This window comes from Orcinus orca, chromosome 4 (genome assembly GCF_937001465.1).
Source record: "Orcinus orca chromosome 4, mOrcOrc1.1, whole genome shotgun sequence".
NCBI lineage: Eukaryota > Metazoa > Chordata > Mammalia > Artiodactyla > Delphinidae > Orcinus > Orcinus orca.
The window spans coordinates 34,005,000-34,020,386 of record NC_064562.1 but is presented as its reverse complement, the minus strand read 5'-3'; the positions used below and the strand labels follow the sequence as shown (position 1 = coordinate 34,020,386).

General features: G+C 40.7%; 1 protein-coding gene and 1 pseudogene across 10 annotated transcripts in view; one reads left to right on the top strand and one right to left on the bottom strand.

The window, feature by feature from the left end:
* The window catches only part of TRIM2 (tripartite motif containing 2), a 171,925-nt gene that overhangs the window by 55,986 nt on the left and 100,552 nt on the right, over positions 1-15,387 (bottom strand). For 5 of the 10 annotated variants that reach the window (XM_049709074.1, XM_049709075.1, XM_049709073.1 and 2 more), the window contains one exon: positions 26-210. The exons of 1 other annotated variant lie outside the window; for it this stretch is intronic. In XM_049709074.1, coding sequence (XP_049565031.1) covers positions 26-159 — 134 coding nt within the window. In that variant the 5' untranslated portion in view covers positions 160-210. Of the gene's footprint in view, positions 1-25; positions 211-9,345; positions 9,632-15,387 lie in introns of those variants that run through there. 4 more of the 10 variants (XM_033403526.2, XM_033403518.2, XM_033403489.2 and 1 more) reach the window with 4 other exon arrangements.
* On the top strand, positions 2,875-2,973 carry LOC117196220 (uncharacterized; annotated as a pseudogene).

The following is a 15,387-nucleotide window of genomic DNA, read 5'->3' as shown; positions in this document are numbered from 1 at the left end:
TTCTCTGAGCACAGAGGAGGCTTACCTCTCGCAGAAAGTGTGCAGACAGGGGAGAACCTTGGGATTCTTGTACCTTTCCAGGCATATACTGCAAATCAGAAACTGCTTGTCAATCTGGCGCACCACAGGACTTGGGATGTTGGTGGCTTCACTTGCCATCCTAGACCACTGACATGGGGGGCCGGCTGTCTTTGACCCTGCACGCTGCCGCTGTCAGACAGAAAAACCAAAACGGAAAAACATATAATAATCTGCAAATGCAAATCAATCATTGGTTTATTCGCTAGAGGCATTGTGTTATGAATACAGGTAGAATTCCATGTTGTGACCTTGACATGGCTATAACCAATCCTCATCGCTATAGAGGGTGTACAGTGAGGGGCCTATTTGTAGATCAATAAAGTAATCACAGGTTCAGCATGCAAAGAAAACAAATTAGAAGGTATGTTGTACAGAGAGGTAGCTTGCTGGGAGACTCACAGATATAGAGAACAAACTAGTGGTTACCAGTTGGGGCAGGAGGGTGATACAGGTGAGGGAATAAGAGGTACAAACTACTGAGGGTGAGACAGGCTCAAGGATGTGTTGTACAACATGGGGAATAGAGCCAATATTTTGAAATAACTAAATGGAAAGTAACCTTTAAAAATTGTATTAAAAATTAAATTACTGCAAGAAACAAAGGAGAGGTAGCTTGCTGGGTTTCAAAGTGGGGGCAGCTGAAGGGATAAATACTTACATAGCCCTGCCTGTTCATGCCTCCAGCCATGACTATATCTGAATATATATATATATATATATATATATATATATATATATATATATATAGTCGTATTATAGTCTATATTAAATAGAATAGTCTTACTAGGATAGAATGTGTTTTCCCAACTATTATACTTGAAGGGGGTCAAAATATGCCACCCCCAAATAAGCCACTTTGATATAAGGATTATTTTGAGCTGAAGGTGATTGAGAAGCAGCAGATGAGGAAGAGCCCTCTCCCTCTGCCATCTGCCTAAAAGCAGGACACACATTTCCCATTTGTAAAGGTGCCCCACTCTCCCATACCAGGAAGAGAAGAAGACTCTTAATCACCAGAGAGGACTATGCATAACAAACCTTACTAAACCACCCTTATCTACCATACATATCCTGGCCCCCTTCCCACAATTTACTGCCCCTTGGAGTCCAAACTCCCTTTTCCTTTGTCTAGTCAATTCTCCATAATCTGTGGTCTTGGGTCTAATGGCCTCTTCTTTTCCGTGAAGTCCCTATGCATGTAAAATTTAAAATAGTAAATCAATGAAGTTTAATAAAATATATATTTTATTTTGGAAAAATGAAATATCAATAAAATGTGTATACCTTTTTCTCCTGATGTCTGTCTTTTGCCAGTTTAATTCACAGGCTTCAGTTACAGAACTTAAGTGTATAGAAGAAAAGTGTTTCCTTCCCTACATACTGTTAATATCCAGGAATGAAATAATTAGAATTTTTCATTAAAAACTTGTATGGGGTTCAGAGTATTTTCTTCAGAACTAAAATGTGTTTGCCATGGAATGGGGACAAAAGCTAGAGGTAGTCTCTATTATTTTAAGAAATGTCTGTTGGTATTCGCGTGTGGGTGTCTGAGGGCCTGGTGAGTGACTTAATTCAGAGGAGGTTTCAAAATGTGAAAGGTCAGGCCAGAAAATGAGAATTGGAAGAGGGTAACAGAGAAAGCAGAGGGCTTATGAAAGAATAAGGGAGGGAAAAACTACAACATAAAACATAGCTCCATTTATCACCTTAAAGAATTTCTGGCTTGTATCCCAAAGGGGTGAACCAAAGCTGAGCTAAAACTCACTACCTAATTTTCTAAATATTTTGCAAGGTGTCCACAGCCTCTTAATTCCCAATGGAAATGCTCTTTCCAAAAAAAAAGTAGTTAAGGTTCAATATGACCCTAGGCAGGAAGTGGTATTATTCCCATTCTATAGATTTTTTAAAACCGAGGCTCAGTTAGGAAGTTTGCCAGAATGCAAAACCCATGACCTTTTCACCCCTTAAACAACCACAATCCTTGACCTTGGGTTTTCAGAAAGCTGTGCTATGGAAGCTTGGTTCACATATAACATTTTAACTTGGCCTGGGACCTGTGTTTACAGAAACAACAATTCCACATTTTCTAAAGAAAACACTCTTTTCCAAATATAAATGATGGTCTTCTTTCTCCCCCACCAAATCACCAACTTCTAAAAAAGCATGTCAACTTTTCTCCAGAAAACTCTGCTATTTACACATATTGGAGTATAGTTACAAACATGACACACCCCTTTTTCCAACTCTGTGCCTTCTAGGTAAGTTCTCTAAAGAGCACGATTAATAAACAGATCAAGCTTGTAAAAGCACCTGCTGTACAAGAGTGTCACGTTCAATCGGAACTCCATGCATTAGTTAAACAGCGTAGGTGTGACATACCTAATTAGCCAGCATTATCTGCTAGACTCTCATAGACTGTCTTCCTAAAGAACCAGAGTAGAGAATGATACCCATTGATTCGATTAAATGCAGCTCTTCTCTCAGGAGCTCAAAATGTTGGCACATTGTCTGCTTTTCTTTAACTGCATCCCTAAGACATCAGCATAGGGAAGGAATGGATTTGTCTGGCTTTAAGATAAGGAAACCTAAGCTGAGGGTTTAAATGACTTGCCCAAGGTGATCCAGTAAAATCAGTGAATCAGAAAGCTCGGATTTCAAGATTTCTGCCTTATCTGATAAGCTCATGTTACCTAATCTTAAGCAAGTTTAACACTTTCCTGGCGTGTGTGTGTGTGTGTGTGTGTGTGTGTGTGTGTGTGTGTGTGTGTGTGTGTGAGACATAAAAATTGTAAAGTGCTCACTTCAGCAGCACTAATACTGGAACGATACAGAGGATTGGTTTGGTCCCTGAGCAAGGATGACACATCAATTTGTGAATGTTCCATATTTTTTTTTTAACAAATCATATTAAACTTTTCAGTTAAAATCAGTTAAAAAGAATTTTATTTTGAATAGCTTTTGAAAATGTTCCTTTAACCCTTCAAAATAATCAGTCATGTGGAGTATTGAAACAAGCAGGGAGAAAACATCATATTGGATTTTACTTTTTTTTTTAACCTTAAATTTTGGATTTTTGGCAAGGAAAAAACATTTGTTTTAATCAAATGATATATGTTGACTAAATGAAATTTCCTGAGCTGACATTTTTATTCTCCGAAGTGGAAATAAAAGACATTTCATTCTAATTTTCACTCTAATTTCATGATAATTATTGTAGTGGGTGAGAGTAAGTCTTTGTTAGTATTGTTAATTTATATGGTAAATTAAATTTACTCATTAGCAGTAATTTAAAATTATGACAATATTACAACCTTTCACAAGTGACCTGTTGAAGACATCTGGATTTCAGGACTCCCAGAATCAACACAAAATGTTTCCAACCCCCAAAGAGCCCCAAACCAAGATTTTGCCAGGATAAGGATGGTTCCCTGAATATAACTGGACACCCACAGTAGAAAGGAATTTGACTACTCCTGAAGGGAAAATAGAGGCACGGGGCATGCTCAGAAGCACTGTGAGAAGCCTTCTATCCAACGGAATGTGCCACAAGGAATGTACACGAAATATCCGACAGCTTTTCATCGAAGTGTTTGGGCACACCACAGTTTCTGGTCTCCTTTGATTAGAAAAGCTGTAAATACTTATCTATACTCTCGGCTGTTCTCCTTTCCCCATCTTGGTTTCTGAACTGTCAAAGATCCTTCTTATTCACATAACCAGCAGAAATAAGTGTATGATAATAGAGATCAGAATATAGAACTGCTCTTCTGGAGATCTGCAAAACTAATTCCTAGAGAGAAACACATGAAAACACACCTGGCCGGACTTTGTCTCTGAAGGAGCCAAAATGCTTTCGGATGCAGGAACTAGGACCAGACACGTTGACAAAAGGCCAATAGAAAGGAAATGATACAGAAGCGAAGGCAGGAAGAGCCATTTTAAAACTACACAAATAGCCAACATTAGTGTAATATTGACATGAACCAGCTATGAGAGCTCTTGTGTGGGGAGACCAGCTGAGGTTCCTTGTCGGCGGAAAACCAACAATGCTGCTTACAGAGGGGTTCACTCTCCTCTCCAGCTCTTTGCTTAACATCACCTGACCATTCTCATCTGACCATTCTGTTTCTAACTGAAACTTGCCCCTATCTCCTAGCACTTGCTACCACCCCCATCACTGCTCTGTTTCTCTCCATAGCACTGGTCTCTCTCCAATTCAGTGTGCAACGTATTTATTTTGCATATTGTCTCCCCTCCGCCCACCAGGATGTAAAATTCATGAGGGCAGGGATTTTTATCTGATTGCTCTGCAGAAGTCTCAGCACCTAGAACTATGCCTGGTACATAGTAGACACATTTTTTTTTTCAAATGGACTGAACAAATGAGGTATAACATAGGAACAGACTCGGTCCCAGTAGCAGAAAAGAGCAGCACTTGCTGATCTCATGTGAACATTTTCACTTGACGTCAGACATTACCTGCCTTCCTAAGCGATAGTCTAATGCTTAGCAACATAATCCATGATCCAGAGGGTAAATATTTAGTGACGTATTTCAACACACTCACAAATGCAGGAAAAGAAATTGAGAACTATTGAAGACACATATGCATGGAAATAAAAAAGTCTAAGGAGGTTGACATATAAGTTCTTTATTAGTGGAGATTTGCCAACTAAACACAGCTTGTGTGGGTAAAAACAATGCAACCATCACAAAACAAAATCCTTGGGCATAGAAAAACCCTGTCCCAGCATTTTTTTTCCTCACGTCATCTCTTGGTATTTTGCCCGGCTCGCTTTCTGCAATCTACAACTTGGTGGAAATTACAACCAAATGGAAAAGAAGAATTTGATAGGAGGAGATGAAATGACAGAAAAATGCCCGTGTCCACATTCCAAAGTTGAAACCGTATTTCCCATTCCAAATTACACCACTGAGATCAGAAAACTTTCCAAACCCTTTATTTCTGACACTAAAGTGAGGAAGAGGAGGAAAAGAGGATGGAAGAGAAAAGACAGGCTGAAGCATCTTCTGGAGAAGGAGAGGGAGTTTGTGAAAGCTTGTCTGGCCGGGCTAGAAAACATGTTTGGGAAACAGGTCAAGAATCCTTAGGAAAATCAAATTTTAACATGTGATTTGTGGGCAAGAAGGAGCATATTTGATTATAAATCATCTTAAAGGCACTAGATTCCATTTCTATTGTTTAATTTTATGGCATTCCTGGATTATGGCTTCTCTTTGTTGCCACTTAGCTGAATTTATTTATGAATATATTTACCTTTTTTATTGTGGTTGGGTCAACGACAGTGGTGCGGCCATGCTAAAATCAGTTTCCCAAGAAGTTAAAAATCTTCTTTTACATTTATAGAAAGTAGACCTTCAACCACTAGGATTATCTATAACTCCCAGTATGCTACCTTTTCCCTGCCAGAGCAGGTGGTACCTAGAGCTCAAGGCACAGATTAAAACACAATTTTAAAAACAAAGTATTTTGAATTTTTCAACTTTATGAGCATACTATTATTCACCTTCAATGGGATCGGCAGCGTTACTGAGGACTCAACCAGAGGAAAGAAAAGAGGACGATCTTCAGTGAAATTAAAACAGGGTGACCTATTTGCAGTTAAGTCAAGCCTCTATCCCAAATGGGCCATTTTGTAAATTAGAAAAGCCAGATGCAATATCTTTCTTGACAGTAGGTGTGTGAGTGTGTGGGGGGGTGAAGAGGGGGACCTGAGGAGGCCGTCCACTTTAACTTCTGTCTCCAGGGAAGGATGTGCCCAAGCTCTCCAAGGGCTCTCCTTCTCTCCAGGGTCAGATGTATGACAGCTTCCCTAGATTGCTGGGATTTACCATATGCAAGTTGATTTTTAAGCCATGCCCCAACTTGTCTTTATAATATTTATGCCTGTTTCCCCTACCTCTTTCCTTAGTAGAGATAACTGTTTGTAATTACCTTCTTCATAAAAGTCCTCACCTTTTGTAGTCAGTTCTTAAGATTTGCTTTGGGTTTTCAGGACTTTCCTGGTGGGGCAGTTGTTAAGAATCCACCTGCCAATGCAGGGGACATGGGTTCGAGCCCTGGTCTGCGAAGATTCCCACATGCCACGGAGCAACTAAGCCCGTGAGCCACAACTACTGAGCCTGCGCTCTAGAGCCCGTGAGCCACAACTACTGAGCCCACGTGCCACAACTACTGAAGCCCGTGCACCTAGAGCCTGTGCTGCACAACAAGAGAAGCCACCACAATGAGAAGCCCGCGCACCACAACGAAGAGTGGCCCCCGCTCTCTGCAACTAGAGAAAGCCACGAGCAGCGATGAAGACCCAGCGTAGCCAAAGATAAAAATAAAATTAAAAAAAAAAGAAAGATCTACTTTGGGTTTTCTAAGTTCCAGAAGGCTGGCCCTGTGTGATGAAGTGTTAAGTGGTCAGGCTAATTGACCTTCACTTTACAGTGCCCTGGGGCAGTCAGGGTGAGTGGGGTCTCCTCTCCCCACATTCATCACCTTGCCAAGTCTCTTCCCTTGCTTTCCTTGGGGACTACACAAAGAGGCTGAATATTCTGGGAAAGGCAGAGGGCAGCCAGGGCCCTAAGCTCTGGGAGTTGGGTGAGGTTAGTAAGAAGGGGGAAGAGAAATGCGTTCTACATCAGAACTTCAAAAGACACAGTCCTACAAAAACAGCAACCCCCTCTTTTTGCCCTGGTGGATGGAAGCATATTATTTAAATCTGTTATTTATTAAAATAAATGTTTACTTAAACTATTAAGTTTTCAAGAATAATAATAAAAAGCACTTAACAGAGGAATGGAAGCTACTGAGAATAAGAAGGCAGAAGAGGGCAAATTAGGAAAAGGTTGACAGACTAACATGCAAAAGGCAGGAATGAATGGCTCCTCCAATGATGCTATTTGAATAATTATATTGGGCTTCTTTTTCTTCAGTATTTGGTCTAATCTAAATCTTCAAATTCTAGAAGGAAACCTGATCAGTTAAATTCAAACAATCTGCATAATAATAATATTCAAAGAACCCTAAGAGCCAAGCTCATTATAGAGCATATTCTATAAAATCTACACTAAAATTCTTACATAAGTAATGAAGGGGCACAGATGGCATCAGAGATTTTTTTAAAAAAAAAGCAATTACAGGTGTGTGCAAATGAGAATTTTGCCACAATTAGAAGTAATTCAGTCACTTTTTTTAAAAGAAAAAACCTGACAGTAAATAATTTGGTAGCAGTTTTTTTTAAAGTTTGAAAGTACTTCTCTTCTATACATATCAATAATACACACAAATGTTTGGTTAAAATCTTAGTTTTATCTGAGAGATAATGAAAAAAGGCACCTGGGAGTCAAAAATTAAGCTCGGTTAAATTTTTTAAAATTGCCACATATTTAGGATTTTTTTTCTACTTAAGGATAGATAAAAGAAAGTCATGAGTTTGGAGAAATTAATGTCTAATGGCATCCAAGTGAAGGACATTTTTATTTCTGAGTAAGACAAAGAATGAGTATTTTTTACTTCATTTCACAAGCAACAAAATCCACTCAGCTTTCGTTATCATATAAATAAAACAATTAAGTCATCTCAGGATTATAATATTAACTATGGTGAAAATATGTATAGATTTTATTCTCCATTTTTAAAATGTGTGGGTTATATATACGCTACATTCCTATTTCTTGAAACAGCACATTCTATCAGAGAACATTTTTACTTCAGCCGTGTTTTAACCTTTCCGACGCCAATCCCTTGTGTCTTTCTAGGAGAAAATTGGAAAGAAATACTTAGAGGTTTAGGAAAGGCCACTGTTCTCATCTCTGCAACAGAAAGCTGCTTTCTTGTACCACAGCACACAGGAAACTTCTCATTGTGTGCTCGCTCGGGTGGGGCGTGCATTATTTAACACTACAGTGGCTTGGGAAAGATGCTGCTGAAGCATCTGCCCAAAAATACTGAAAGACACCAGAAAATAGGTTCACAGTAGGCAGGAGTGAATCCTAATACCTAAGAGATCAATTCAAGCAACTGGGCAAACAAATGGCTCTCCTTACATATTCGAATTAAAATAAAAGCAAGAACAAAAAACCTCTAACAATTTATTCACGAGGAGTAAAACTACTGTAAAATGATCTAAGCCAAAGAACCGAACTAATAATTTTTAAAATGCCTCATTCTGAATTGAGATCTGTTCCTTAAAGCTGTGACACTGAAACCATCGTTTAAGGCAGAAATATCATTTTACCTTGATGTTCAGAAATCTACTGATTAACATTCAATTTTTAGTTTAAAATAAATAGCCTTCCTACTTGCTCTCCTATCCCGCCCCCCGCCCCCACCAAATAAGGAATAACGACAGGGTGGGGCATCATTGTTTCTGCAAAGATGATACAAAATGAGACCCACTGTTTCAGGAAGCAAACCTAAGGTCCAACCCAAGTTTTTTTTTTTCTTTTTTATCTCCCTTCTGTGTAATGCTACCATTGAACTCCACCCAGATTTGAGCCTATTTCAAAGGCAGGGAAAAAAATGTCAGAAAAGACCCCAAATGATCTCCTGCATATTTTCTGATTATCAATGGCATTCAGGATTCAGAGGGTCGAGGCATGCATTATGAATGAATGGGTTTCCAATGGTAACTGGGAACTGTGGCACTCAACCCCAGGGTTCTCTAACAGAGGACACAGTGGGGGAAGGGTCGAATCACAGCCTCCTCCACCCTGGGGTACCAAGGAAGGAATCCTGCAAATTAAACACTTCATCCCCATCTTTGTACCCAGCAGAGAGATGCACGGGGAAAACAAATCTTATATTTAAAATAGGCCGACATACACATTAAAATAAAGACTAGTAAAAATAAAGATCTAGTCAGATCACATTAGAAAAGTGATAAGAAAAATCCTGCATGACTTTCTCCCTATTCTTGTTAATTTGATGCTTTTGTTTAAGCAGAGTGGGGGTCTCCCTCTATCTTATAGTTACAGAGCATACAGCATCACCATAAGAGAGAAGGGGTGGGGGTCTCGGGGAGCCAGGACAGAGACAGCAGAAGAAATTAGTTATTCACCTGGCGTAAGACTAAGCAATCCGAACATTTAGGACCTACCCATTTCTGCAGACAGACTAATTAACGAGGCAAAGAATTCAATCCTCCCCGGCCTGGCGCTGCAGCCCGCGACAATCCACAAGATCAATGCACATTTCTGCCAACATCTCAAGTTTGGAAACACCATGCAAAGAGACTGGTTAAAATTCCCTACCATGCAGTGCAGCCATCATCAGAAGCCCAGCATATCTTCTGCTCTATGGAGTGATGTGCCAGCTCATGAACAGAAGAGAGGAAGAGAAAAATGGAGGAAATAAGAGGAGGCTCAGGAAAGTCGGCAGGAATGTTTCTGGGTCATTAACAAGTAGGAGACCCCTTTCGGTATTCAAACCAATCAATCTTTATCTTACAGGACCTCTTTTTCTCACTCAGCGTCTGTTGAAAAGACTGCAGCAGACCAAGCAAGGGATTATGGGATAGGGATGCAGCAGCTAGCTGCAATGAGATTCGTGGGTGGCTTGCTTTCCCCTCTGAGTCAGCAGTCAGCTGTTTCCACGTTCTGGTGCTGGGCCGCTGGGGTCCATCACCAGCATGTGGCTGCACGGTTACCAGGGGGCGGGCTGCCCGTGCACATCTCCCGCGCCACGCAGCCGGGACAGGCGCTGGGTTACAAATCGTAAAGAGGGTGTGCTGTTAAGTAAGCAAAAGGGGATGCAGTGGGATCCCAGATCCCAGAAAGAAAACTAGGCACACGGGACCTCAGTACGAAAATTTCAAATTTAGAGGAGTGTTTTGGGTGAGTGTGAGCACACACTCACTTTCTTTAGTAAGAAAAAAAAAAGAGCTATTTCCTTAGACTTTTAAAGTAGCTTGAAACACCAATGCAAATTTTAAAAATGCAAAACAGCCCAGTTCAACAAGCCTCTACTACTCTTGATATTTACCCAGAAAAGGGTCTATAAAATACAGTTCCTCAAAGTCAGATAATGCAAATGACATTTCTCTGCTTTTTGTGGTTCTAGTCATTTACAGAAAAATCATATAAATCAACATTTACTTGATTCAGGGGGTGAACAGAACCTTTTGTTTTTCTGATGGTGCAAAAGTTTTCAGTTTAAAGGTTGAGAACCTTGTCCAACTTGACATATTGACACAACCCCTATAAGGTCATTCAACTGATTTTGAAAAGCTTTGAATAACATAAAAATGACCAGAAAGAATATTACAAATAAAACTTTAGAATTAAAAAATCTTACATATCAGAATGGAAGTCATAGTCATTCCCTTTTCTACAGCAATGGAGGTAGCGAAACCTATTGCATTCTATTCCTTGGTTAGTTACTAGCTTAAAAGTAGACACGAATCATTTTCTTTAAATAATTAAGACCGAATTTGCATTGATGACATTAATATTCATCACGTTCTTTCCATGTAGTCAGGCATTGCAGTGAGCCCTGTGAAGGGGCACTCAGCTCTGCAGAGGGGAGGGGGGGTCACAGAGAATTCAGTCAACTTGACAAACTCGGGAAAATGCAGACGTGCCAATTCTGGCACGCTATTCTGGGTGGTACATAGTTCTCAAAAGCCCAGGTTAACACCCTGCTTTAGAAGTTTGTTTTGTTTTTAACAGCTTTATTAAATATAAGTCACATGCTGTACAATTCATCCACTTAAAGTGTACAATTTCCATCATTAAAAAGTCACAAATAATAAATGCTGGAGACGGAGCAGAGAAAAAGGAACCCTCCTACACTGCTGGTGGGAATGTAAATTGGTGTAAGTCACTATGGAGAACAGTATGGAGTTCCTTAAAAAACTAAAAATAGAGCTACCATATGATCCAGGAATCCCTCTCCTGAGCATATATCTGGAGAAAACTCTAATTCGAAAAGATACGTGCACCCCAATGTTCATTTCAGCACTATTCACAATAGCCAAGACATAGAAGCAACCTAAATGTCCATCGACAGAGGAATGGATAAAGAAGATGTGGTACATATATATATAATGGAATATTACTCAGCCATAAAAAAGAATGAAATAATGCCATTTGCAGCAACATGGATGGACCTAGAGATTATCATATTAAGTGAAGTGAGAAAGACAAATATCATATGATACCACTTATATGTGGAATCTAAAAAAAATGATACAAATGAACTTATTTACAAAACAGAAAGAGACTCACAAACATAGAAAACAAACTTATGGTTATCAAAGGGAAAAGGCAGGGGGAGGGATAAATTAGGAGTTTGAGATTAGCAGATACAAACTTCCATATATAAAATACGTAAACAACAAGGTCCTACTGTATAGTACAGGAACTATATTCATTATCTTGTAATAAATACAATGGAAAAAAACTGAAAAAGAATATAATTGAATCACTTTGCTGTACACCAGAAACTAACACAACATTGTTAATCAACTATACTTCAATTAAAAAAAAAAAAAGCTGTACCCTTTAGCTATCACTCCCTACCTTCCCATACCCCACAGTCCTAAACAACCACTAATCTACTTTCTATCTCTATAGATTTCCCTATTCTGGCCTGTAACATGAATGGGATCATAGAATACGTGGTCCTAGGCATCTCGCCTATTCCACTTAGTGTGACATTTTCAAGGTGCATCCACATTGTAGCATGTGTCAGTTCTTCATTCCTTTATTTGATTGAGAAATATTCCATTGTATAGATATAGCACATTTTGTTTATCCATCTGTCAGTTGATGGACATTTGGGTTGTTTCCACTTTTTGGCTATTATTAATAATGCTGCCATTGTGTTTGTGTGGACATGTGTTCTGTCCTAGAAAGTTACAATTTAATTAGAACCAACTTTGGAAACTACAGGCAGGTAAACCCCACTGCATGTTACAATGTCCTCTTCCTAAGACAGGCCATCACAGTGGTCCCTGACTTGCCAAGACAGGAGTCTCCTCTTCTTCTCATGTGTGTTTTCTGATGAAATTTACTGACCACAATGAATCCAGTAGCCAAATTCTTCAAAAGTGAATCCTCCCCTGTGACGTTCCTCTCCCCTGATCTCTCTTCTTCTCTTCTTCCACTCAACCCAAACTCTGGGGCATACAACTGGACTGAGTCTCTGTTCGCACAAGATGGTAGAACAGTGAGAGAAATCCTTGGTCTTGTTGCTGGGCTTGTAGTCAGAGAAGGTTCACTTACTCTCTCAGTCATTCATTCCAATGAACACTTACTGAACGTCCAGCATGTGCCAGGCACTGAGTAGGCACTGAGGATACAGAGAATAGACTGGTTTCTCAGCCCTCAGGAAGGTCATAGTCTAGTGTGGGAGATGGATTAGTAATCAGGCAGTTGCAACTACGAGTGGTAGATGCCTTGATTGATGGCCATGGCTGTTGGTATAGAAGGGCTCAGTTGCTTTCTGTGTTGTAGTCTGCTTGTATTGGGACCTTATGCAGCCAGAGTGCGAGGCCATAAGAGCAGAGAAGAGCCCAAGACCCTTGGGATTGAGTCTGCTGCACACCTTACTTACTTCTTGGAGCCGTCTTGCCCCTCCCCAGGGTTTCCCTTCAGTTGAATGGACATTAGAGAGCTAACCGTCATCAGCCAGTTTGACTGAGATGTACACTCGGGAAGTGTACAGACACTGCATATGCATAAGAACAGGACAGGTGCTAACTGAAGTGGGTTTGGCAGGATCCTGAGAGATATAGAGCTCTGAAATTTATTGACCATGTATTATGTGCCAGGTTCAATCCAAAGCCCTTTAATATACCATCTATCTATCCCTAATCAAGGACGTTTCCCCTAGAAAGTAAACTCCTTAGGATGGCATGTAAGGCCACTTATGATCTGGCCTCTGCTTTCCTCATTTTTTTCTTCCCCAATCATCCTCTGGTTCCTAAGTCATGCCACTGTTCATTTTTTAGCAGTGGTTCTCAACCAGGGAAGCGCACCAGTCTCCCTGAGGGAGTGGTGAGGTATGCATTTGTAAATGGGAAGGAGCATTTTTGACTGTCATATTGATTGTGTGTTTGGGGATGGGAGGGTGGGGAGGTACTGTGACATTTCGTTCCTGAGGGCAGGGATGCCTGCCATCCTCCAATGCATGGGAGGGTCTCATACAAGTACCTTTGTCCCCTCAAATTGCTGATAGCACCCCCTTTGAGAAACACTATTCTCTAGGTTCACACGCCACTTGTTCTGAGAGGAATGCTCATCCTCTCCTGACTCCTTCACCTGGTTAACTCCTTCAAATCCTCCAGAACTCAGCAAAGACACCCGCACTCTAGGGAGGATTCTCTGCGACTCCTCCAATCCCAGACCCTCCCACCCCCGTCTGGACTGGGTATCAACCCCATGTGCTCCATAGCATTCTTTGCTGAAAATTACTGACAGCTCCATCTTTTACCTCTAACTCCCCAGCCCCTATGCAGTGCCTGTCACATAATAGGTGCCCAATAAGTAGATGCAGAATGATGGACGTCCTTCTATTGATACAAATGGATGAGTGACATAACATGATGTAAAGGTAAACACTCATCTCAGAATTAGAAAATAGTTGGATCAGAGACCATTAGGGAAAGGCAATTCTTCGTATCTGATTGTTGGTTTAGAATTTAGAAAGCACCTTCATAATATAAAGCAAAGCAAACCCAGAGACCGAGTGTAACAGGGAAGAACAAATCTGACTCCACATTAGCTCTTTTTTCTTTTACTTTAACCTCTGTATTCTATTGATTTTGCTACCAGTTAAGAATGTTGCCTATAGCCTGAAGTATGCTGGATAGTGTATTCTCAAGGCTCTGACCTCTAAAGGTATAACACTTTTCATATAGAGACAAAAAGTTGCAGAACAGAGCATAATATCTTGTTGGAGGTTTATAGGAACATTGTGACTGGATCTACGTGGACAGCTGCAAGAACAAAGGATTCCGGCATCAGGAGGTTTGCTGCAACCAAGCACACCCCGTCCCCTTTTAGTATAAAAGAAGACTGAATTCTAACTCGGGGAAGATGGTTCTTTGGCACAGTAGTCCACCATCTTCTTGGTCTGCTGTCTTTCCAAACAAAGTCACTATTTCTTGCCTCAACAACTCGTCTCTATTTACTGGCCTGTCATGCGGCCAGCAGAACAAGCTTGGACTTGGTAACAAGAGCAGACTTATTATCGTTTTAGTGGAAATTGAAGTTCAGAAAGTTTACAGGACCAGCCCAGAGTGGAGTAGCCATTAAGCAGTAGAGGTGAATTAGAGTTCAGACTTTGTGACTGGCATAGTTCCGCTTTCAGTGTGCACAATGCCCCTGAAGGATGGGCAAAAGCTGAGACAGTTATCAGGCAATTCCGCAGTGGAACAAAGCCAGCTGATTAGAGAGGTGATGTGTTTCAGTGAGAGAGAAATACAGTCAACTAGGAGGAGGCAGCCTGAAATCAGGAGCCTATAAAGTCTGCCCAATGCAATTATCATTTAGTTTTTTTCTTTTTTTTTTAATCTTTGCTTGCAAAAGCTTTTATGAAAATTGTTGCCAAATGGTCTTCTGAAAGAAGATGGTAAGGAAAACTTATTTCCTGCCTTCAGTTCAGGCTTGAGTGAGTGGAGAAGAGATATTGTTAGGATGGATTTCACAGGTCAGCATCCCACGTGGGACCCCTCAGAACCAGGCTCTTCCAGCCAGTCGAGACTCTTTGCAACCAGTTTGAGAGAGTGGTTTGGCTTGGACCCCAAGAAGCTCCTTCCTCTCTATTGGTAGAGGCTGCAGAGACCCTCCCCCAACATTGGGGGTTAGGGGCCATTCTTTAGTGGCCATGGGGAGGTCCTAGACCAAACAGGACTGTTTGAAAATAATGGTGATGAAGCAGAATGGATCTTCCCTTTAAAAATGTCCTTAAGAAGAGACATGGTCCAAGTTGGCCTTAACCTAGAGGGATCCTGCGGATAGAAATAGAGTCAGCTCACCCAGTTACAGCCCAGGAACTCACACGAGAACTGGTCTTGGGATTACCATGCAATTTGGGGGAGGGGGTGGGGATTACCATTTAATGTTATATATTTCACAAATAATTATGTACCAGGTGGTATACTAGGCACCGATGACACAAAAATAAATAAGACATGAGCAGAACCTCTCAAAATCACTCCTGGGGACAGAGTTTTCTGCATCCAAGCCACAGGCAAGTTGACTGGGCCTCAGGTGTCAGGACAGGCCTTCCCAGACAGGCAGAATGTTTGCAGTAATGGTGACCCAGATCAAGCACCCTGATTCCCTGCC